General features: G+C 38.7%; 1 protein-coding gene across 2 annotated transcripts in view; it reads left to right on the top strand.

Moving 5' to 3' along the window:
* The window catches only part of PKP2 (plakophilin 2), a 43723-nt gene extending 19612 nt beyond the window's left edge, over nucleotides 1-24111 (top strand). Inside the window, exons 5-13 of one of the 2 annotated variants that reach the window (XM_061444882.1) lie at nucleotides 1022-1229; nucleotides 6338-6515; nucleotides 14381-14498; nucleotides 15925-16086; nucleotides 16886-17059; nucleotides 17656-17809; nucleotides 18722-18911; nucleotides 19902-19989; nucleotides 21530-24111. In XM_061444882.1, the coding sequence (XP_061300866.1) occupies nucleotides 1022-1229; nucleotides 6338-6515; nucleotides 14381-14498; nucleotides 15925-16086; nucleotides 16886-17059; nucleotides 17656-17809; nucleotides 18722-18911; nucleotides 19902-19989; nucleotides 21530-21598 (1341 nt within the window). In that variant the 3' untranslated portion in view covers nucleotides 21599-24111. Of the gene's footprint in view, nucleotides 1-1021; nucleotides 1230-6337; nucleotides 6516-14380; nucleotides 14499-15924; nucleotides 16087-16885; nucleotides 17060-17655; nucleotides 17810-18721; nucleotides 18912-19730; nucleotides 19877-19901; nucleotides 19990-21529 lie in introns of those variants that run through there. The other variant, XM_061444881.1, reaches the window with a different exon arrangement.
* The last annotated feature ends 303 nt before the right edge of the window (nucleotides 24112-24414 follow it).

Genomic DNA, 24414 nt, shown 5'->3' with positions numbered 1-24414 from the left:
AGCTGTATTGAATTCTTTTTATCATTAAACTCTGGACTATTCAAAACAGTTGTATCAGATTCCTAAGTGTTTCACATGCTGTTGATTCTACACAGGGATGATTTTGTCCATAAAAGCATATGGCATTTTGAGATGCTGGAAGAAACCGTCCTCATTTGTACATGAATGTAATGTATTTTCCATAGTAAACTCAGTCCTAAATGAGCCAAGGCTTGCTTATGCCACATCACAGCTCATATGGATTCATCATTTGCCACAACATGTAGAACTTGGAAACTATTTGTTTCCGCACAGCTGCTGAAAATAACACCTTCTTAATTCTTTATGCATTTCAGGCCAAAACCTCATTTTCTAAAGAATTAGTCATTGAAGAGTAGTCTTTGTTAAATGTAGGTGGCTCAGTAGCTTACTAGTTTACAATATTTAATGGTCTGCATTTTGAAGTTTACTAGTTTATTATTTTTTTCTCAGTATGATACAGATAAGAAGCATTATGTACAATTGCTATTTATTTAATACACTTTCAATAAATGCACTGAAGTTTACAGAGTTAAAATGCTGTCTTTCCAACAGGCTAGCTGCTGAGAGAAAAAGAACTCAAACCAAACTTGGCACATCAGGAACATTTCACATCCAGAAATTTCAAAGCACTTTATAACTGTTCCAGATTTAAATCTCAAATATCCATTTCACCAACATGGAAGTTAAAATACAGAGCAATTAAATGCCTTGTCAGAGAGTACAAATCTTTAGCAAAGCTGGAAGAGATTTAGTTTCATTCTCTTACATTAACTATAAAAATATGATGCCTCCCTTAGTTGTGGATTTCAACTATGAGTCATATGAAAGCCCAGAAGTTAACAGTCATGTCCAAATGATTAATGATCTGTGCTTCTAGTCTTTCAAAAAGGAGCAAATGAAGAAAAGTCCCTATGACTATTTAAAGGTTTGCTGGGGGGAAGGTGGAGTTTGTAATTTACAGTATCTAACTATTCTCTTCTGTGTTTTGTTTTCCTCGCAGGTTTTCTCACTTGGTGGTATCCCCAAACTTTTACAGCTTCTTGATGTTCAGAATGAGGACATTCAGCGGGCAGCATGTGGTGCATTGAGAAACTTGGTATTTGAGGACAATGACAACAAACTGGAAGTGTCAGAGCAGAAAGGGATCCCACTCTTGCTGCGCCTACTCCGAAATACCAGGGATGTAGAGACTAAAAAGCAAATAACAGGTAATGTTTTCTGTGCAGTCAAGTGACCAAATACAAGAACATTGTCACCTATTCTAAGCTTTTCTCTTAGGGCGAAATTTCGAGGTCCTTATTCAGGACAGTAAGAAGAGACTAGGAACTGCAACTTCCCCTCTTAAAGCTTCTTCAGAAACGAGTTCAGTCTGTCTCTTTGCAGGAACCTCAAAGTCCTAGATATTCCATAAAAGAAAGTGAGGCCCAAATAGCAAATTCTGTAAAACCTGTTTACTCATCAGTGATTGGAGCAGTCCCAATAATGGGACCATAATTAATGCCACTTTTCAGGCAGCAGCTCAGCCCTCACTTTTTGACACTATGCTGCCAGTGCATACTGGGGGGTTCCTTGCCAAAGACACTCCCCCAGAACTGTCAGGTGCTGTGGATGGAATGTGGTTGCCCTACTCCCCACAAACTCTACTGACCCAAATTTTTACTCTGAGCTCCTTCCTGCCTAGCTATTTACACCCGAGCCTGTCTTCTCAGATTAGTGACAAGGAGAAAGCTTTGAATGCTTTCTTTCTGCACGCAGGGGAGAGGATTTCTGCAGGACATCCACTTGGCTGTAAAGATCAAAATAGCACCATCAGTGGACTGACATGCATTCTGGATTCAGTTTTTGCAGGGCTAACATTCTCATCCTTTTATTTCCCATGCCCTAACAGGGGAAGAACTGTTAAAAATTAGTAGAGCCCATTGCAAGTTTAAAGGAGCCCTTCGCATCAGAACCCCAATATTGCACCTCTTGTTTACATCAATGTAGCAGAAGGAATGGTGAGAGGAAATACCCACCACTACTGACAAAGTGATGTGTGACTACTGCCTGGTTAGCTTTGCAGCAGCCAGTGAAGAAATCCCTGCACCCCTGCTTGACCATGATGTGTCTCTAGGAATTCAGCTGCTTGTGACCCACATTCATTCTAATTAGCATGCAGAGGAAGAGCAGACTTATAAATGGAAGAAAACACTGTGAATAAATTAATGGGGATTTATTTCAAGTGATCTTTAAAGATACCAGAAACATGAGCTATTAAGATAACTGTGTTTGAAAAGATATAGAGGGTGTCAAGCAGCCTTGCCTTGAAGCAAAGGCATGTTGAGACCTTCTGTAATTCTGCATTCTTTCAAGTATTTGAAATACTGTGCTCCCTAAGCTGGAGAACAAAGCTTTGTATTGTTGGCTCTTTTGGTTCAGTTGAACTGCTTTGCAACATTAAAATGTTTTAAAGCTTTTCAGATTCATCAGATGCAAAATTGGGTCACTTAGTAACTTATTCAATAGTGTGTTGTCTCTGTGCTGTCACACACCAGTGAGGGAGGCAGTGAAATTGGTGGTACAGGAGCCAGAAAGCTAATGCTGTTGTCATGATAGCAATTTCATTATTTCTGACAAAAGCTTTGACTGTTTGTCAAGAATAACTCATATGGATATTGTGAATATTACTGTCTTCCCCTTCACCAGTGTGAAAAAGGATGAAGGACTGCCTTCTTTCTACAATTACTGCTGTCACTGAACATGCAGATTTACTTATGAAACAGGCAAGACTCTTAAAATATTTAAGCAATATCGAGCAGAATGTTGCAGTTTGCACAGAGCAAAATATTTTTATATACTTTCATGCTTATCAGTTGCAAAGGAGGGCCTTAAAATTACACCAAGGGAAAAGCATTTCTTGCTTTGTTCAAGATCAAGTGTGCAGTGAGGAGGAAGAACACTTGATGGTGGGTCAGGAGGGTCCCTTGGTGAATATGGCACCAGGACATTCTTTTGTCGACACTTGAGCAATTCTTTCAGCTCCCTAGCAAGTTGCAAGTAGCCTAGAGGGCAAAGGGCAGCCTGAATGAATGAATGAATTTCAAGAGAATATTAATTTTCCTTCCAGCCTCTTTCTTTCCCAGGCCACTTGCCAACCTTCAAAGGCAGGCAAGGAGTGAGCTGCAGACAGGAGGTAGACGGTCACTGTTAAGCGTATCGTTAATAAGTTCAGTGCTTCCAGATGATCTTGGCATGTACAGTGATATCTAGGGAACACTGGAATTACTACACAGTCATTTGTACCAATTGACTGTGTAGCCCAAGATGGGCTGCAACACAAAGCTTTTCCAAGCATGCTGCAAACCTCTGAGTACCTTTCTATGAAAATGGATAATCCCTGCTGAGCAACAGTTTTCCTGTCTGACTGATGGCTTTCCTACAAGTATTGTTCCTCCTCTTTCATTGCCTTTGGCTTCCTACAGGACTACTGAAACACCACAGCTATGCATGCAGTCGCACTGTAGTGTTGTAACAGTTCCAAGAAAAGGTTAATGCAGAACCTTTGCACTTCCACCTGGTCAGCTTGAAAAGCCCATTTGACGAAATTTCAACATCATACTTATTGCTAGCCTGCTTTGAATGTAAATTAGAGACTTACAAATGTGTGATATGATAATTTACTGAACGTCTTCCCCCATAAGAGATTAGTAGCATAGTTGTGATACCTGATAATACCACACTGAACTCTGATGAAAGACTCCTGGCCAAGAATTGAAAGCATGTGATACTCCTTAAAAAGATGTCTAAGCTCAGCAGAGGAAAGTTCTTTGTACTGGTATGTAGGAAGCATGGTACCAAAGCACTCCACCTGACCAAAATACACAAAGATAAGGAAGTGGTGGGGAGAAGGAAGTTAAAACTCTGAGACACAGTTTTCTCACTGTACTTCATTACCTGTCAGAAATCTGATCTAATACTTGTTCATAGAAGTACCTCTCAGCCTTAGAAGTTTAAGACTTATTAGTACCAGTAGTGTTGATCCAAACACTTGCCTAATATTAAACCGTATAATATTGTGTATTCTCAAATAATAATTTGATGTCCTGTATTTTCTTCAAGACCTAGGATGAGGAATACAGTCTGAGCATAGTCATACAGTGGTTTGTGTCATCCTGTGAAAAGACTGAAAGCAATAAAAGTATACAGAGATAACAAGTGCAATGTCCTGCCTCACAGTCTGTACATCCTAGGAGAGCACACAATAAGCACAAAACCAGTACTCTCACCAAAATGGCTTTGAGTGTATGATGATGGTTTGAAAGCTGCCATGGACCAGTTTACCTAATGGTTCTGTGCAGAAAATAGCTGCCCAGTTTCTCTCTGCCATTTACATGCTCATCTCACCTCTTCTTAGCGAGGATGAGATCTCAAGATCACATTGGCTGAATTTGCTGGCTTCATAAAATCATTAATACAAGTAAAGTCAAGGAACCACAGGCTGTGATCTTTGTTTGACATAGAAACAAACTTCTTGCAAATCCCTTAGGAAAGGAATGAGTTTACTGCCAAATAGCAGGAAAGGATGTCACTTGGAGACAATGCAGGAGCCAAGACAGGAATGGCATCCTGTAGTATTTGGAGAGTATACTGAGGAATAGAAAGTAAAATGAGTGTAGAAAAAAAAAACCAAAAAAACCCCAACCAAAACCAAAAAAATATTAGCTTTTGAAGATAAGCCAGATGAGCCTCCAGGGAGTACCTAACCTCTTGATCTTGTTATCGTGCAGCATAAATCTAAGAAATGAAAGAAATTTTTTCCTGCAGGGAAGATTACATCACAAACTGAAGTGTCATCAAAGGGAATATACATTTAAAAGGAGACCACACCCATTTTTCCCAAATTAACGATCTAAGGGAAAACTACACCCCTATGAATACATTACAGCATAGCTGCAAGGAAAGAGCCCACTCCTAAAGACATTTTCTAATGTGAACAAATTCATCCACACCCAGAACGCCATGGAGAGAATCCTTCTGAGCCTAGTGAGGCAGTGCCTGTGGGTTAAGGAAGGATTTTTGGTATAAAATTTACAGTGTGAGCAACATCTCATGTTTTCTGATGGTTCTGTTCTAGGTATCTGTTGATAATTCAAAATGCACTTGTTCCTATAATGTTCAGTCCTTGTGCCCTTGCTTTTGCGCCATTCTGCCTTAACCTGCTTCTCTTAGCAGTGCCCTTTGGACTGCATGTGTGATTTCCTGTAAGCCTTATTTATCCTTCAGGAAAATATATACTTCCTTTTATCCCCTGTTTCAGAGGTTGAAGAGCCAATCCCAGAAGAAGGAATGGGTCTGGCTGGCTTTTGTTTTCATTTTATTATTGCTTACAATAGCTGAAATTAAACTCAAAGTGTAAGGAGATACAAAAGAAACATTTTTTTGTTGTGAACTGATGAAAGGAACGTTCACTAATACTCTGCCAGTGTTCAGAGGAGGATGACTGTGAAACTTGGAGCAGCAAGATGGGGAAAACAATGAATGCCTTTGTAGTGAAAAGCAGAAATACATGTCTTTTTCTAGGGGAAGAGTACTTCAAAAGGAATTTTCACCTGTTGGAATAGAACATAAGCAGAGTTAATCAGTTGTTTTCGTGTTTGGAGATTGTGAGTAGGCAAGGTGTGTTACTTAATGATTTGTTTAGTGACAAATGTCTGGACAGCAATGACCAACCACTGTTTCAAAATCTTTCCCCCCTATAAGGAATTTTGCTGTCAAGTGTTAGAGAAAGTTCTCATCTCCTGTCTTCCAGCAGTTTTCCAAAGACCTATAAAGTCATTCTTTGTACCTCCCATCTATCCCTTTTGCATGCGAGTTTATTCTCCCTCTCATTGGTCTTTACTTGGTACTTAGAAGTGCAACTAGTTCTGCCAGGCGTCCAGAAAGCATGAATTCCTCCCTGGAAGTGTAGAGAATGATCACTGGTGTCAGTGTGGTTAGCTCTGTTTAACTTGTGTTATTTCAGTAACAGAGAAGATGATTGCTACAGATGGGCAATTCACATGCAGAGCCATGGGAAACTGCGCAGCTTCGGAAGGCATTAGACTGACTATATAAAGATCTGGCTTTAATTACATGGATAATTGTGCACCTTTTTCTGTCCCATTTCCATGTCCTCAGATCAGGGCTGGTAAAATCTTATCACCCCCTTCTGCTCTTCTTCAGGTTATGAAATGCCAGGCAGGGTCCTTCACAAATTAACTTCAAGGAGTTTGAGATTAGGTCTTTCAAACTGTGGTGGAGTCTTTTTGCCACTCTGATTTTATTTTGGATATTGCAGGTTTGTTGTGGAATTTGTCCTCCAATGACCAGCTGAAGCACCTGTTGATTAGAGAAGCCCTTCAGACACTGACAGAAGCTGTTCTCATCCCTTACTCAGGCTGGCCGGATAGAGATTACCCAAAATCAAGTGTTTTACCTGACCCCGATATCTTCTACAATGCCACAGGATGCTTGAGGTAAGCACTCAGTCTACAGGTACCCAAAACAATAGTGATGCTAAAACAGGCCTGCATACTTACTTTCTTTCTTGCTTTGAACTTTGATGGCTCCAAGAGAAAAGTCTGCACACAGATCATATTTTGAAATGCCTCATATGTATCAGACCCAGAAGAATTACTGCTCAATTCAATGGAAACAGCTTTCTTTATAAGGCTCTGATGTATTAATTTGATGGGTACTCCACAGACTAAAAATACCCATAACAGACGATAGTAATCAGAGGCCTGGTTGGAGCATAGCTGCATTGAAGTCAAAGAGATCCTTCACAGAATAACAGTTGTTAGTATGATGTATAGTACTAGCCCCTGACTGATAACGATAGTAGTAAAACCAAAGCTTTTATAAATGGTTGTAGGAGTGGTATTACAAAGTAGCACTGGAGAAAAGCTAGCAGAAACTTTAAGACTATGTGAGCCTTTGAAAGTTATTTTAAGACTCTAGTGCCATGGTGTCCAAACCTTTTTGATCATACACCCCTGTCAATAAAAACCTTTTGAGAACACTCCCTCAGTATATGTACAGTTATTTATTTATAGTTTTTATCAGGTACTGCTGTGCTAATATATTGTGTGCATTAAAAAACATACATAGAAACTAAAAAAGAGGTTATAAAGATTAAATAATTACTGGTTTACTTTTTGAATTTTATTAATTAATGGGACAAAAATATTTCCTTCAGCACCCCAATGAACTGTCTCTTATGCACTCGTTGGGGAGACCAGTGCTCTAGTGGATGTATAGCATGGTGACCTTTAAAGCCTACATCTATAGTTGTGTGATCTGCTGATACAATACAACATTGGCACTTTCATAGGATGTGAAGTTCTTTGACCCATATAATTATCACTTATAACCTCTTTGTTAATAACTTTTTCATAAACAGTTCCTACTTTTGATTTCTAGAATTTATGAAACATAAGAAGCAACTATCCATTGGAGTCACATAAAACTATGCTTACTCTACAAGTTTAAAATAATTAAGACTCTTCACCATAGCTTGAGTACTGATTGGCAGAACAGATTTATGATTGTATTGAAAGCCATAACTGCTTCTCATCTAGATTGATTACTTGGAAAGCGGACATGGTACCTACAAGCACATAGAAGTGTTCAGTTTTCAGCTGCTGCCCAAGATGCCTACTTTGATGTATCATAATCTATAGCTAAACTGATTAGAAAATTACTTAACCTAAATTAGGAAAAAGACATTTTTGATTTCCGTAGTAAGCCCTGCCCTACTTTTTGCACAAGTTCAAGTGAATTGAGGACAGTTTGCAGCCATGGGTTGAATAATAGATTTATGGATGTGTATTTACTTCTGCAATCAGCTAATAGCCTCATGAACAGAGCAGCTACTATAAAGAAACACCAAAGGCCTTAGTAAACACACCCCTAATTGGCTGAAGTATAAAAAATGCATCTTTAATAAAAACACCTTTAAAAATAAGTGTTATTTTAATAACACATAAAATGTGGCCCTTTGTGAGTTCAAAGTCATTGCACCTTAAGTAAATACAAATATGTGTGAGAGATGCATGTCTAGTTTGCACATTAAAAAAATGCATGAATGGACATAGTTTGAAATAATTAATGAGTAATACATAAGTGCAAAGGCATAGCCTGAGTTTTAAGCTCCTCTTAGTAAAGTATAAGGAATTAAGTTTGAAATATAGAGGCTGGGAAGCTGCCCAGTTCTGCCTTACACGTACCTGCTTCGTTAACATGTCCTATAGCAGAGTAGTTTTACCTGTACTGCGTGAATTTTGACTGTGTAATTGGCTCTGAATCTGAGTCATATGGTTTCAGAAGACAAATGAATTGTTAGCTGCTCAACAATACCCAACAATAAAGCACTTTTTTTCTGCAGGAACTCCTATCAGCCCACTAACTACTAGTTAACTTCATCTGTAAGTAATAATTAACTTTTATTTACTCTGATGGCTCAAAAGCAAATACTGAGAAAGATTAACTACCCATAATAAAATCTCTCTAGAAAACACTAGTGGTGTTGTCCATGAAATGAAGTGGGCTGTCTTATTTCATATTAGTTAGTCCAAGCTGCATTTGTAAAGAAATGAGTCTGGCTGTTAGGTGTGCTGTTCTGCAGTGGCATTACCTGATCCTCTGCTGCGTTTGAACTCTGGAACCATCTCTTCTCTATGAGTCAGTCAAAGAGGGCACAGCATTATTCCCAGTTTTAGCATGGTATGACTCTCTCTGAGCTTAATGGAGCAACTTGACCTGACTTTATACGTGACGAATAAGGTGTAACAGTAGGCAAGTTGTTTTAAATTAAAGTAGATTCTGAATGTACCTTACTCTGTACAGAAAGTCAGCGAGTTACCTAGATGCTGAAGGTTACATTACCTATTTTAAAAATATGATGTCCATATCCTAGTAATTATTTTTAAGAGCTTGGACACTGAAAATTATAATTAGAACAAGAAGGGCTTGAAAATACACAGGTAGGGTTGATATGCAGGATTGCCAACATCCTTTCTAGCAGAGAATAGTTTTTAGTGAGGCTTAACATGTTTGTACAGACCAAATATCTGAGATTTTTAAGATGAATCAGTTTGTGTCTCTTTATTTGAAATTGACATGCCTCCCAAATTAGGTCACTAGAAGTATTCCTTCCATAAGTATTAATTTAAAAAAAAATAGTTAAAAAATCCCTGCAGAAAGAAAAGTGGAAAACTAAAAGAGCAGCACACTGCAAAGTAATGTGTGCTACACCACAAATTAAAAAATACTATGCACTGAGGGAATGATGTTACTAATGAAGACGTTTAAAGGGTATATATTTTTGCCAGAATATAAATCTGTAATTAGTATTCCCTTTTGTAATACTAACATGTTTGTTGTGCATGTTGATATAGTCTATAGCCTGCAGCTTCTATTACAGGGTAAAAATAGTGCTTTGAAGTGCAATACATTATGCATACATAGTACATTACCTAGTCATAGGAAAATGCCAAAACTTCTTTTCAAAAATTTACATGCACCTATTGACTGAAAAGGACACCCACTGTTCAAATCTAACACTATCGTCTGGCATAGGCATCTGCTCTGTGCCACACAGCTGTCAACTAATAAATTAAAGCTCTCTTCATCCTCCTTACAGAATTTCAGGAGGAGAAGAGAATCCACATCTGGCAGATAATATTCCAGATACTAACACACTGGAATGAGGGAATGACCAGAACACTCCCCATTCTGCTAACCAGTTACTGCCAGAAGTATTGTGGAGTCCTGAATCTCAGCAGCCTGTATACGCAGTCACTGATAAGAAAGTCTGACGTTAGAAGGATTTGTTAATCCCGTTCTCTAGGTCTGTAATTTGTCTTAAAGCTTTGCTTCTGAGACGGACTTACAGAAATTGGAGGTCACAAAAGTTAACATAATAAAAAGAAGCTGTGTACACCACATATTCTGCATTAGCAATTAGTAATGGTGTTCTTCAGTCCTGAAATATGATAAAAAGCACTGCATCCTGAACAGGAAGAGTAAGCCAAATCAAAAGACTTCACTCATTGCTTGAAAACAAGCTGAACAAGTAAAGTTGGTGTATTAAACTATCTAGAAAAGTGTTGCAGACTTTTGCAGACAAGTCTTGCTGGATTTTAAAGGCAAAGACACTTTTTCTTGTCTTGAAAGACCTACACATATCAGTTCTGTCTCCAGTTCCAATAAAAATGGGTAGAAATCTTGAAGATACTTAGCTTCCTCCTCCATATGCCTTCTCTGAGTCTGAAAGAGTAAGATGCCAACAGTATGCAGAATATACGGGTTTGAATATCATTTTTGTACATAAGTGGATTTCTGACATGACTCTTCCTTTGATTAAAAGGAAGTCATAGTAGAAGCCTGTCTGTATCTTGAAAACTGGTAATGATCTTGTTCCATTTTTACCTGTAAATACCTGTATCCAAAGTTCTGCAATAACAAACTTTTCAAAATTTATGTTTAGTGGTCACATTTCTTCCTGCAAAGTATTGCATTTAAGTTTTGGAGCTAGTAATCACAACTGCTGTGTTTCATTAGAGTGCTCCTTTTAACTGCTCTGTAACTGAAGCATCCTGTAGCCCTATGTATCCTAATTCTTCAAAATTTTGTAGACACCTATGTCTAGAGATACCTCTGTTCCTGGTTCCCCAACTGGTAAAATAGTAGTAACACTTCCTTTTCATTATTAGTTTCATGCTTTGTCTGTCCCAGTTCCCTTCTAAGCTCTTTGTGAATTACACAGTGACCGACAAGGACAGTGAAAAGATTTAGTTGAAGTAAGCAATATTATTGCATCTCAGACCAGGAGGCTGCATAAACATAAATTCACATTTGTTCTGGAGAGAAGTAAAGCCATCATATGTTGGTGAGAGCATTTGAAAAGTGTAATGGCAGCTCAGTTTCATAATGGAAGCTTCTAAAAGAGAACATAAAACAAATGACTGATGATAAGAAGTCTTTGAACCAAGGCCTCTTGAGTAGCATTGCCATTCCTTTATTTCCATCCATTCTTATCTTTTCTTGCCTCCTCTTCAGTTTATCTGTTCCCACAGTTCCTGAAAGGAATTTTATTTCCAGCAAGCAGCTTGCAGCCTGGAGCCTGTAGTTACTAAGTAGATCCCATATACCTTTCCCTCCTTGTCACAATTTTGAACTATGTGAGGTATGAAGGGAATAGGATTTCCCAAACTACTTCAAGAAATTGTTACCACATAATTGAGTTAAATTCAAATTAACCAGTTTTAGCAGAGTGAGTCCCAGGGGCAAGAGCCCCATTCTTATTAGTCACATGGATCATTCACAGCATTGCAAAAACCTTTTGCAAAGTAGTCAGCTAGTATGTAACTCAGTGCTGGCTACAAGGGAGTACCCCTTTCATTTGGTGCCATTTGCAGTCTAACTGAACATACATTAGCATTGTTTCTTTCAAAATCACACTTGATTTTACAGTGTTACATTTCTTTGTATTTACTTCACATCTCTGAATTTTCCCAATAGCAAATTAGATGATCCTCCACAAATGTCACAGCAACATGGGCAAACAGCTGTTTCGGTTACAGATACATTTACACTGTGCATGTGCACAAGCAAGAACAGAAGCAGCAAACACAGGATGAGATAAATGATGCATGTAGATAGATATGGTGCATCCACATTAGCATGTGATATAGTTTGGCACATCACCAGGATTACCATGTATAAGCATGCTGGAAATCTGAGATTTGTAATAGTTAGATGACACCAAAGTTTAAGTTCTGCGTCATTCAAAGAAGAACATCTCTACAAGCAGCAATCTCCCTAAGGCTGTGGTCTTCCCATGCTGCATTCTCCCAACCATTTAACACCAATACAGGGTAGAGGTATCAGAAATTGGGTAGCAAAAGAATTCTTCTGTGATAAGAATCTTGATTTTGACTCCAGCTGATCTACTTTTCCCAGTGTACTTCTGATGGAATACAAGCAAAACAAACTTGCACAGCAGGCTTGTTGTTTCCTAGGTAGCCATGAAGTCTCGCCATGAGATTTGCCACAACCCACATTACTGAGCCAGCCCAACCATGGCCATTGCCCAAGCACTAAGATTTTAAAGGCCTCCAGGAGCTTCACTACAAGAGTCCAACTCCTGAGCTCAGAGGGGGGCATTCCAATTGTTAAGAGCCTCAAATCTTAGGAAGCCAAGATTTAGTGGTCAGTTTTGCAACTTTCTAAGCAAAATGTTGCCATTGTTACAAAAAAAAAAAAAACCACAAAAGAAACAAACAAAAAACACTTAAAAAAAGAAATAATTACATTTCTGTGATACTCCTCAGGTGCCCCACCATATTCATGCAAGACAGCAAGGCCAGAGGTGATGGCCTCTCCTTGCACAGCCACTCAGTATGATCATAGTTGTCATAAATTCAGGGATTTTTAGAATAATGTACTGTGACAAAATGAAATACTGGATCAGCTGAAGTGTCTTTGGCAAGAGAAATTCCACACTTATCTTTTAATAGTATTTTTAGTCTGTGCTTTAGAAGCTATTTTTGCTATGGACTAGAAGGGCTGTAGCATGTACATTTCTGTCAGCAGAACCATAAACATATGAAAGTGTGACATGCCTCGAATGTGACATAAAAAAGGTAAAATTAAATTCCAATGTGATATCTATAGTAGACAATATTGAGGAATCTGAATATTGATTCTGTGATACATAATTCCATGGAAGAATAAATGAACTCGTAAATAGAGATATTGTAAAGAGCATGACCTAAAGTAAAACTACAATTATGATGCATTAATATTTAATTTGAATGTGTACTTCCCAGGGGAAAATAAAAACAGAAATACATTGCCAGTATGTAAACCACTACATTAATTTTACAGTCACAAGCCACAGGAAAGTTTAATGCTGTAACTTACTGGCTTGGTCATTAATAAAATTTTAAACCATTATCATTTCTAGCGGGTAAAGTAAGCATGCAGAATAAACACCCTGAAACTACCTAAAGGAACATGTCCCTCTCTGTTTGTGATGGATGCTAAGATTGGGTTATATTTAATGCTACTTCAAATAAAGAAGCTGGAATGTGATACTGCATACAGCCTTTTGGCCAGCAGAGCTGTAGGAGTCCAAAATAATGAGGCCGAGGTTTATAATTCCAGCATTCCATAATTCAGAGTTTGTTCAGTTGTAAAAATAATTACACCCCAAAATTGTAAGTGTTGTTACCTCCCTGGTAATCAGTAGCTTATTTAGAGCCAAACTTGAAGCAGCTAGTATGTGTTTGGCTTTTCAAGAGTTTTAAAATCATTTTCATAATTCATTTTCAAGTCATAGCTGGGTTACTGCAAAACACAGGAAATGTTACTTGGAAGCCAGGCAAATAGTGGCTTCCTTTGGGTCTGAAGGAAGCAGGAAGCATGCAGAGCCATGTCTGAGCCACTGTGGTAGAACAGCAGAAGGCATCTGCAGAAGGCATTTCTCTGGCATTTTTCTCTTTGACTGAGCAGCTTCTAGTGGCTTCAGCAATTTTCTGCTTAGATGCCAGCAGCTTCTCTGGGAAGCTGGGAATCAGCTGAGCACAGTGTATTTTTAACTCTTCCTTATCTCACGCTGCTGGCCTGGCAGTGATGGCAGCCACATCGTGATTCATCTCCTCAGCCTCTCACCCAGCAGTGGGGCCAGGCTGCTGCTCTGACCTACTGGCTCAGCTGATTGGCTTCCCTTCTTGCCCACTAGCACTCCTCAGACCATTTCCACAAGCACATGTAAATTTAGCCCCATAACTGACTTCAGTTGTCTTGATATGTTAATTTCCAAATGTTGCTAGAGCTCTCAGAATGTGTATCTCTTGATGGGGCATCTTGGATGACAAGCTGGTTTGATGGAGGTGAATAATAAAGGACATTTGTGTGTTACAGATATTTTTACAGGTAACTTTCCTCTGATATTTTGACATAGCTACTGTCTTATATATTAAAAATATAATTAAAAATGGAATAACACACACACACATACAGACACACACACAGAAGTCCAGTTTGGTTTACTGTTTAAAAAGAATTAATTCAACTCTGAGATGAAGATGTGACTCAGGTCTCCCATTATCCCTCCAAACACAACAGTTTGTTTTTCTGGAGTATTTGGTTTTGTCTGGAAATGCACTGAAGTGAAAGTTTTACCTAGCCAAGGCTCAGATTCTCGTGACAGCTCTGAAGAAAGGAAGCAGTCAACGTTAACTTTAGTATCTTTAAAATTTAGCTAGGAAAGATTGTCAGAGGAGAAAAGTCTTTGACTGAATCTTTGCTTACCAACATATTCCTTTCTGTACAGAAACATGAGCTCTGCTGGCCCAGAAGGAAGGAAAAAGATGAGAGAATGTGATGGCCTAATTGATTCTCTTGTGTATTATATTCAAGGAGCTATTGCAGACCACGAGCCTAATGACAAGGTATTCTTTGAGATGAAAGGTCTTGTCCTAGGGGAAAACCAATGTTCAGAAACAGTTGTGATGTAATTGCCAAACTTATTTCCAGAGCTTTTAGAACTGCCACCAAAGGTGTAAGTCCAGTAAGAAGCTTTTTGAAGTATTTATATCCTGGAATCTAAAAGAATAACATACCTTAGCCTTGGGAAAATATTTTCAGAAACATCAGAGAGAGCTAGAAACTTCTGTCTCATTTTAAAAGTTACATAAAATCACAGCTTTCAGAGAAAACACCTAGAGAATCAGTACTATCAGTTTAATTGTCTCAGGGAGGTAGCTAGCTAGAAGCTTAAAAAATTAATCTGGTTACTCTCCTGTATATACTTAGTGCTATATACCCCTTAGGAAATGAAGAACCTAAATCCCTTTGGGTGGCACTGTAATTAACGAGCTTGCATCATTTTGAATGGGATTCATTTCTCTAAGGTATAGTTATACTTGCTGCATAAGCTAGTAACTACAAGGACATAGACGCCTCCAGAGGCCAGTTTCTTTCATTGTCGTCCTCCCATCATTGCCTGCAGATAAACCCTGAACATTGCTTAAACAAGGTGCTTGTCTTAAAGCTGGGTGAAGTTGGGTGAGAAGACCAGCCGTCACTCACGAGAAGGTTAGCCTCAGCAAGTGAGGCACTTCTAGTGTTCCTGCTATAACTTGTGCTGTTTAGTGGCAATTACTGCACATTTATAGCTCTATTCTAGGATTAGTTACTTGAGCTTCTCCATCTCCCTGTATTCAGTGCCATTAGCTTCAGGGAAAACACAGCACATTATGTTTGTGCCAGTAAATCCCAGCTGCATTTTGTCTTAAAACCACTCATTCCTTTTACTTTCAAATGAGGAGGGACTGGTAATAAAGCTATTTGCCACTAGCTCATCACTGAGAAATTGTAGACCCAATCTTAGCTGTGCCGACAAAGGCACATATAGTTTAAAAAAGCATTCTAGCTTCTTCTTTAGGAAAGATATAAAATTTCCCTTTTGCTGATGCTACAGTGTGGTGCGTACGTGATCGTCTTTACTGTTAAGCTCTTAAATAGTCCTCCGCACACTTCTGGTCTGTGCCAAATAGCACTAGCCCAAACAATTCCCAGGCACAATTCAGGAATTATAATGTCCCAGGACCATTTCCAACAGGCATGCACCCTGCTCTGAATACAAGCCATGTGTGCCAGTTGGCCTCAGTGCTCAGGAACATCCTAGGGCATGTTTAATTCATGAGTGTAAATGCAGTCTTGTGGATCACTGGCACAAAGACTAGCTCTTCTGCAAGCCATTAGAAGCTGCAGTTAGTTGCTGAAGGTTCAAAAATGAAAGCTCTTCTCGAGTCTATGCATGTCCCTTCATCATATGCCAAAGCTTTCAAGATTTCTATTCTTTTGTTGTTTTAGGCCACAGAGAACTGTGTGTGCACTCTTCACAATCTTTCCTACCAGCTAGAGATAGAGCTCCCTGAGAGTTATGCCCAGAGCATATATATGCAAAGAAGAAATACTTCTAGCAATGATAAAACACCGGGCTGTTTTGGAACACGAAGCAGAAAAGTAAAAGAGGTAAAGCATATGTTTAGTTACATCTCATCTTGTCAATCAGCTGTAGCAGCTTCTGGAGAATAAAGATGTAATCTGCTTAGCAATGTGTTATTGATGTTATCTAGTAATGTGACACTTATTTGCCCCAAAAATGCAAATTTATAATAACACCCATAGCAATTCATTGTTTCATTAGATGAGGAATACTGCCACTCAATTTCATCACCTCTGATGGTATCGAACTGGTACTGTGCACGGCAATTGTGCAAGTGCCCTACCAAAAAGTGGGTGTTGTGGCAGTTTCACCAGTAAAACCAGCACAAGGTGACTTGCCACTTCCATGAGTTGCCAGCATTTGGGCTACTTCAGGACCTCTTCTTTTGCATGTAGTACAGATCACAAGTATTCTGGTAGCAAGGCATTCTTGGAGGAAAGCAGGTATTAACGGAAGGTAGAAGTGAAAGAAAAGGATTTATGACCTTTCCTCACCTATTGGTTTTGCTGGAGTGTATTCTGCCTTCTCCTGTTCCATCCACAGTACAGTTCTAGCTGGCCATTTCTGTTTCTCCTTGGTCTCAGCCCCTAGGGTCATTTGCTGAGAGATAAGAAGCAGCTTCCCCTGCACCTATCTCCTCTTTTTTGGATGGAGAGGCCAGTATAGTTAAATGTTGAAATTTTACATGTTGTCATCTGAGCTCACAATTTGAAAATCTATGTATAACTTGCTCATAGAGAGTTACAAAATGGCTAGTTTAGTTTGTGATGCATTAAGACATACAAGGTCAGTGTTTCTAAAGGCTTGATCTGTTTGCATGTTTAGAAGCAGCAGGACACACCGCTACCTGAGGAAAAGAGCAATCCCAGAGGTGTTGAATCGCTCTGGCATTCCACACTGATTAGGATATATCTCTCCTTAATAGCAAAAAGTACCAGAAACTATACCCAGGAAGCATCCTTGGGAGCTCTTCAGAACCTCACAGCTGGCACTGGACCAGTAAGTCAGCTTTTTATTTTTTCTTGTTTTCTTATTCTTAATGTGACTGCATTTTGTTCAAGGCTGCAGTGCAACATGCTCACTGCACTGAGCTCAAATGACCACTGATGAGTCACCAGCTAGCAGACATGATCAAGTAAATCAAAGAATATTGAAGGGAAAGTCATAACCAGCAGTGAAGCTATTTCTTGCTTGGCAAATAATGATGCTTCTCACCCTGTGTACTCCTCCATGTGTGGAATTTGCTAATTCATTGCACAACAAGGGATGAGTAGATAGATGTTAAAAGCACCACAAAAGTGGTTTCATGGAATATAATCGGTCCCATGGGGAGAAGAAAGCTTTGACACAACCATAGATCACTTTTGTGGTGAGGAAACTAATGACTTTTGTCTGATGAACTGGCCAAAGAGGACATGGGAGAAAGGGCTTGAAACTTCTTTTATATAACCTACCTTTTCTATTGCAGCTTATATGTAGCTCTGGATTTAAACTATTTTAAACATACTTAAATTGATGTAGAGAACCTGCTGTGGGTTTTTATGAGGCTATGCATTCATGGTAATGACACACTATCGCCACATGCTGTATAACAGATGCCGTTTTCAGTGGCCCGGACTGTTGTTCAGAAGGCAAATGGCCTTCCAAGTATTCGAACTATGCTACATGTAAGCCACCCAACAGTAAAGAAGACAGCAGTCTCACTGCTCAGGAACTTGTCCCGCAACACCTCTCTTCAAAGTGATATAGGTGAGCAAAGACTCATTGTCTCTTGGGCTTCCTCAGCGTTCTTTGCCTTTAAGTTTCCTTCTTTAAAAAAAAGAAATGTGCAAAAAACCTGATAACATGAGTTTAGTAGATTTTTAGGGCAGATACTTGAAGTCACTATACAGGGCTGAAAATTAGAGTTTTGACTAAGAAAGACTCTAACCTCAAGTTTTTGCTAAATTCTGTGTTCCTCATCAGAGACTTTCATTGATGTTACTTTCAAAAATACATAATGGAAATAAAATCTATACAGATTTGGAGAGGGAGTTTTTCTTCTGCTTAAAATAGGGTAAAAGAGAGTGAGTCCTGAGTTCTGTATTGCCACAGCTATGTAATCCTTTGCAAGAAATCATACAGCATCTGTAATTCTTCAAGCAAACACTGTATTTTCTTCTTTTAGACAGAAAGCTTTGTAATCTTGCGGTTCACACAGGTTTTATGCATAAGCTTTTTGAGAATGGAAGCTAGAAGGTGGTACAAGGAAGATAGCTCAGGCTTTTTAGAGGACCTTATTTCTAAAATATTATGATTATTTTCAGATTCGAAGCCATTTCTATTCTGAGTAGTCTCATTTCAATTTAATGTATATTTGAATTTTTTGCTGCTTATGGGATAAAATCAAGTCACATTATTTGTTTTACTTTGTTCCCACCAAAGGGGAGGAGATGTGGAAATTACAGGCATACAGCTGGTTCATGGGGGAGATTAACCTCCAGAATTCTGCAGAACAGTCTCTTGGGCAGTGTTTAATCCTTAGAGAGCACTCCCTATTAATGCAAATACTGTAACATGTTGTTGGGTTGATTTCAAAGGGATAATCCATATGGTGTTAAAAATTACAAGTGGTGAATCCACCAGTAAAAGTATGCATTTTGTTTCTCTTCTAACTCATAGCTAAAGAAGTTTTGCCTGATTTGGTCTCGATACTTCCTGAGACAGTCCCGGGGTCTGATATTGTCTGTGAAACCACAGCATCCATCTGCTACACCTTGTACAATCTGACACAGAGCAGTTCACACAATGCACGGCTTCTCCTGAGTGCTGATGGCCTACCAAAGATTATTACTATCAGCATGAATGACAGGTAAGATGGTTGAGATGCCTTCTCCTCTCCATTCTACTTTCCCTGGGAAAAAAAAAGAAACTGCATCCTCTGCCACTTGGAGGATAAAACCACTGCATTGCAAGGTACAAGACAGCTTAAGCAAGTGACTGTGATGTGAGTAAAATTGCACATATTTGGAAATACGGAAAAAACCTCTTATAGCAACTGTTCCATCCACAGCTAAATTTGCCATGTTCCAGCGTTTTAAATAACTCTTTGGAAGATAACTGCACAACATTATCTATGGTCTGATATATACAGTGACTGACCAGCAGATCTTATCTGTCCCCAGAAAATTTCTATCTTTCCTGTTCCTTGTAACATAGTCCTGATAATCTTTATCAGTAAAGTGCAGGGATACATTTTACAGAACCTACTGAACTGTACTTTAAAATATGTTTATAAAGTGGCATTTTAGAGAATAGATTTGAAATTCCTGTAATTATTCTTTAATATGTCAACACATGCAACCAATATTTACTCAAAAGTATTAATTAATGAATTTATGAATATGAATAATTATTCTGTCTTCCTCCCTTTTTACAAAATGGTAGAGGAAATTCATCTCAGCAAAGGAAGCCCTCATGAAGTCCTGAATACTTTAAATCCCATCTAACTAACCCGAGATTTTACCTGCTAGAAAGATCCTTTCAGATGCTTGTTATGCTGAGGTGTATTTTCCTCAACTGAAAATTTCTAGTATGATAGCTGCTCTAAGATGAAGGCTATAAAGTACTTAATTTCTCCCAAATTTTGAAGAATTAGTCAAGTAGGGAGTCATGTTTCCTTTTTTTTCAGTAGTCAGGACAGCATGAAACATGCTAGAATACCTGAAGAGCAGTAAACCAGCACTTAGGAGGAAAGAGGCAGAAAAATGCTACAAGGTTACATTTGCTGAAGTCTGAATATGCGCTGTGATTATGACATGGGAATTTAAAATGTTTTATCATTCTTTTTTCAAAACTGCAGTAACGTGTTCAGCAAGGCTAGTAGGGCTGCTTCAGTCCTCCTCTACTCCTTGTGGTCACATACCGATCTTCACAGCGCTTACAAAAAGGTAAGATCTGGGTTGGAACAAAGATATGTAATCTGTTCTTTCGGACCCAGAACCCTCTATTTGTCCTCTGGGGCCCTTAGCACTTCTGCACTGTTAAGAAACAGCCTATGATAGGATTTCAAGTGGTCTCCGAATTTGGTGTTCCTATTACTTGCACATAATGCTGCACAAGTAATGCGTGCCCTTGATTTTTTGCTCGTCTTTGTTCATGTTCTTTCCTTCTGTGGTTTTGTATCCACTGGCTAAGTTTCTGAAAAATGTTGCTGCTGCCTGCCAGAAGTGTCAGATGGTGAGAAGTGATGCGCAGTAGGTGTCCGTCCACCTCTGACTGAACCAACCTGACACACAGGGCTAAGGTGCCAGAAAAGCAAAGGAAGGGCGAGGCAGCTTCCTGCTGTAAAACCAGAGCAGTCTTGTTCTTGATGTTTGTATGGTCTGGGTGTTAGTTATATTCAAATAAAAAGCTACCACCTGGCAAAGGTGTTGGCAAACGTTCACTGCCACAGTCAAAATCAAACAAAAAATGACCAGCACGAGTCAGCCCACAAGCCAGCTTGTGTCTTTCCTGTTGAAGCTCTAGGACTGCTTTTTTCAACACACAGTGGGGTTAATTTCAACCTACCTACCTTCAACCTGCATTTCAAACTGTTTTCATTCCTTGTTCTCTTGCTGTCCAGTATTTCTGACACCTAAAATTCCCAATTACCTAAAATTATTCAATTTTAAAAGCTCTAGGCTTTAGCATTTATTACTCAGCTTATTTCTTCTTGTAGATTTTTTGTTAAAAATTGCTCAGAAAAAGTTACTTAGTGTAGTATCCTTTAAGAGTGTTGCATCACACTCAGCAAGTACACTGCCCCGCAAGCCAGAAAGCTGCTTTCGAGGAAAAGGGTGCCCTACCTATATAATCTCTAACTTGATTTTTTTTGTCTCTGCTTGTTTTCAACTATATTCCTGACTTTAATGTACAGCAATATCCCTAATGACACAAATTTTTTGAAGTCACAGGTGCATACAGCGGGTATGCCTGTAAGACACATTTGTCAGATCTGAGTTTCAAAAAATACTGATTACTTGCTGTTCTTGTGCAAATTGGGTCCCTTTAGAGATACCAGGTATGGCACTAAAAACTGCAGGCCAAGCAAATGGCTAGATGTTTTTGAAAAGTCAGTCTAATAAGCAACAGAAATCACTTGATCAAACGAGACTGATAAAACCCTGAGTCATTTTGGCATTGCCCTGTAGTCTTTGTTCAGATAGTATTAATCTCAGCTGACATTAGTCACCTAAGAGTTAGGAGTCTGTAGAACTGACCTAGAAGAATAAGCTCCTGCTACAGTCAGTGGACAGAGTTAAGCAACTCCAGTGATTCATCGTCTCTCCTATCAGAGATTCCTGTTCTGTCTCTGCTGATTGCAAAAGACTCTGCCTAGACCCCCCCACCATGGCTCCATATCTAGCTTTTAGGCTGCTGAACCCACCTTCCCTTGCAGAATTGGTACTGAAGATAATGAATTACTCTGTTTCTTTCATTCCAAAGGCTGACTTTAAGAAGGCAGATTTCATCAATACCCGGACCACAAAAGCCTACAACTCACTAAAAGATTGAATCAGAGCGTAACACCACTGGAGACAAGTGAGATCATATGTCAAGTTAACATGACTATCTTCACGCAGTTGGTGTTGCCACCATGAACCAGGAAGTATCTCAGAGAAAAAAAAGAGGCTGATTTTATATAAGACTGGAGTGACCAGAAGATAGCTGTTTTGTGGTTTTAATCCTAATAACCTTGTAATCACTGTATATATCAATATCAGAATAACCAAAGATGGATTCTTCAGAATGTCTGAGGTGACATTTCATCCAGGTTTATCACCATTCAGTCAGAGCTTCCGATGTCTGTCTTTAGTCTAACAGGCATTTATACACAGAGGTTTGAAATGCTAATTAACAGCAAATTCTTTTCAGACTGTTTTATACAGATAGTTTTCTACAGTAGATAAGCATCAAGTGCACTGCTCAGGAGATAATAGTTTTTCACTCTTTTGTTTCTTCCCGCATGCTGAATAAGAATCTCCAGATTCTGTGAGTATACACAATGAGCTGTTTCACTACCTGAATTATAAAAGCACCTATGAAGTTAAAATGATTATTTTTGTATTGCTTGTATTCAAGAGCTCACTGGTTCTTAAGTCTCTTTCCTTTGAGATTTCATTAGCAACAGCAACAAAACTGATTTTAAATAGGTCTTATTCCTTGCTTCTCTTATCCTCCTTAACATGGCTCTTGGATTTAATAACTGTGTCCAGAAAGGGTTTTTTGATTAGAACCACTGTGTTTCAAACACTATGTTTCAGACACTTTGGGCTGAACTTAGAACCATCATTCTTTGCAAGTTAGTGGCAGCATTATTTGCCAGTGATTAAGTGATTATTTTAAGAAAATTGTATTTTCAAAACAATTCTGTTGGTAATCTGTATACAGTAAAGGAAGTAAAGTCTTGCCTTTATTTTTTAAGTAATATATACACACATACAAGAGGTTAGGCTTCATGCTGCTTAAGAAATTCATCTGATCCTGCTTCACATTCTCTCACTTGAAATCATCATCCTCCCTACAGCAATTATGTGCAGTGTGATAACTGAAGGACTGTGTTTGCACATGTGGGAATATGTAACAGGAGGAGAAAAATTCCAAAGTGCCTAAAGTCTGTTTCCCTCAGAGAGGGAAAAAAAGCACTAAAAAAAAACATTTGGTACCTTCCATAAGCAAGTTTTATCTTAATAAATGAGTAGTTTAATTGTCTGTTATACCAATAGGAAATTTATATATAAATATGTAAACCTCTGTGGATTGGATTATCATCTGACATGATCTGGCATTCCTCTTCTGAAAGCAGGGAAATAAGCTACATTCATGGCGACAACACTTTGGCATATGTATTTACAAGCCTTCTTGCATGGACAGAGCCTGTCCTGTACCCCCATGTTGAACTGCTGGCACAGGAGCTATTGCAGCTGTTCTTATCCAGAAAGGGATGCATAATCCTTAAAGTAGGGACCTCACTGGGGAGACCATCACTTCACTTTGACACTCCTGGCCAAAGGTCTAGCTCAGAAACTTAACCAAGAGCAAATTGTGACATTGCACTATCCAAACATATTTTGAATATCAGGGAGCTAAATTCTGCTGGTAGATGCACATAGTTCTCACAGGGTTCCTAGGAAGTCCCACACGTGCCTACAGAACAGAACATGTCCTGGGGAGGTAAGCAAACAACCCTGTTTTCCCACCACAGATCATTTTCATAGGCCTGTTAGTCCTACGCATTCGCTTTGAATAACTCAAATCAAATGCATTCCAGTAAGAGGTTTTAAAAATACTAAATTTTTTTTAGGAGGTCATTTTCAAAATACTCCAGGTCCAAAAACAACACAGAGAAAGGGAACTTACAGCACCGCATGTGGAGGAAATTGTTTTTGTAATTTTTTAAAATATGATAGAAAACAGACAATTAAAATCTATTTTTTTTTCTTCTAACTTGTTAACCTAAGTAATACTGCATATGCCATGAATGAATAATCACCAGAAAACCTGGACAAGTCTACTTTTACTGCTCAAAAGTTAGTAGTAGGCAAAACTAATATATGAAAAGTAACCCTGAATATGGAGTAGCATGGGAATGAAGAACGGCAGACTAAAGATCAGAAAGGGGACTTTTAGAAATGGTTTCATCCTGTGAAACAAAACACCAATGCTGGGCATTTTTAAATGTCCTACTTAATATGTCTATCTCCCCGTATGATGTCCCTAAGAAGGGGATGCAAACGTTTTTTGGGTTGTTTCTATTGATTCTGTGGTATTAAAGGTCTTTTCCAACCTAAATAATTCTATGATTCTATGACAGTGTTCCTTTAAAATCAAAGCAGTGTTCAGAAGTCACAAAGGAGTATATTAGACCTGGCAACAACTGAAAGCCATAAACAGAAATGAGGAACAGTGACACACCTTATTATGACTGATCTCCTACTTGTATGTAATCAAAAACATTTCACAGTACTCCAAAGAAAGCAAAGAATGTTAGTCAGAGAAATAATAAAGTGTTTTCTCTAATGCAGAAATCTGTCTTTGGTCTTCGTTGTTATTCATGGGATGCAGTAAATGTATTTTCAAGTCTTAGCCCTTCCTTTAAAAGGGCAAATTCATTTTAAAATTAAATCTAGATAGAGAAACTTATACTTTTCTAAACCAGGAGGGTGTTACTGGAGGCAATCTGTGTAATGCTCTTGTGGCATCAGACTGCTCCTGCAAATAACTTGTTTTTATTTACAATATCTGTTAAAGCTTTCTTTGTCTAGTGTTGCTGGCCTACCAGAGCACCTCGCATCTTTAGCCTTCACTTCTCTTAAACTGGTGTTTGTCAG

This window comes from Pezoporus flaviventris, unplaced genomic scaffold, assembly GCF_033815535.1.
Source record: "Pezoporus flaviventris isolate CSIRO_AGI_PZ_B2104156 unplaced genomic scaffold, CSIRO_AGI_Pfla_v1 ptg000002l, whole genome shotgun sequence".
Lineage (NCBI taxonomy): Eukaryota > Metazoa > Chordata > Aves > Psittaciformes > Psittacidae > Pezoporus > Pezoporus flaviventris.
The sequence above is the reverse complement of the archived record's forward strand: the minus strand, read 5'-3'. Positions and strand labels throughout refer to the sequence as shown.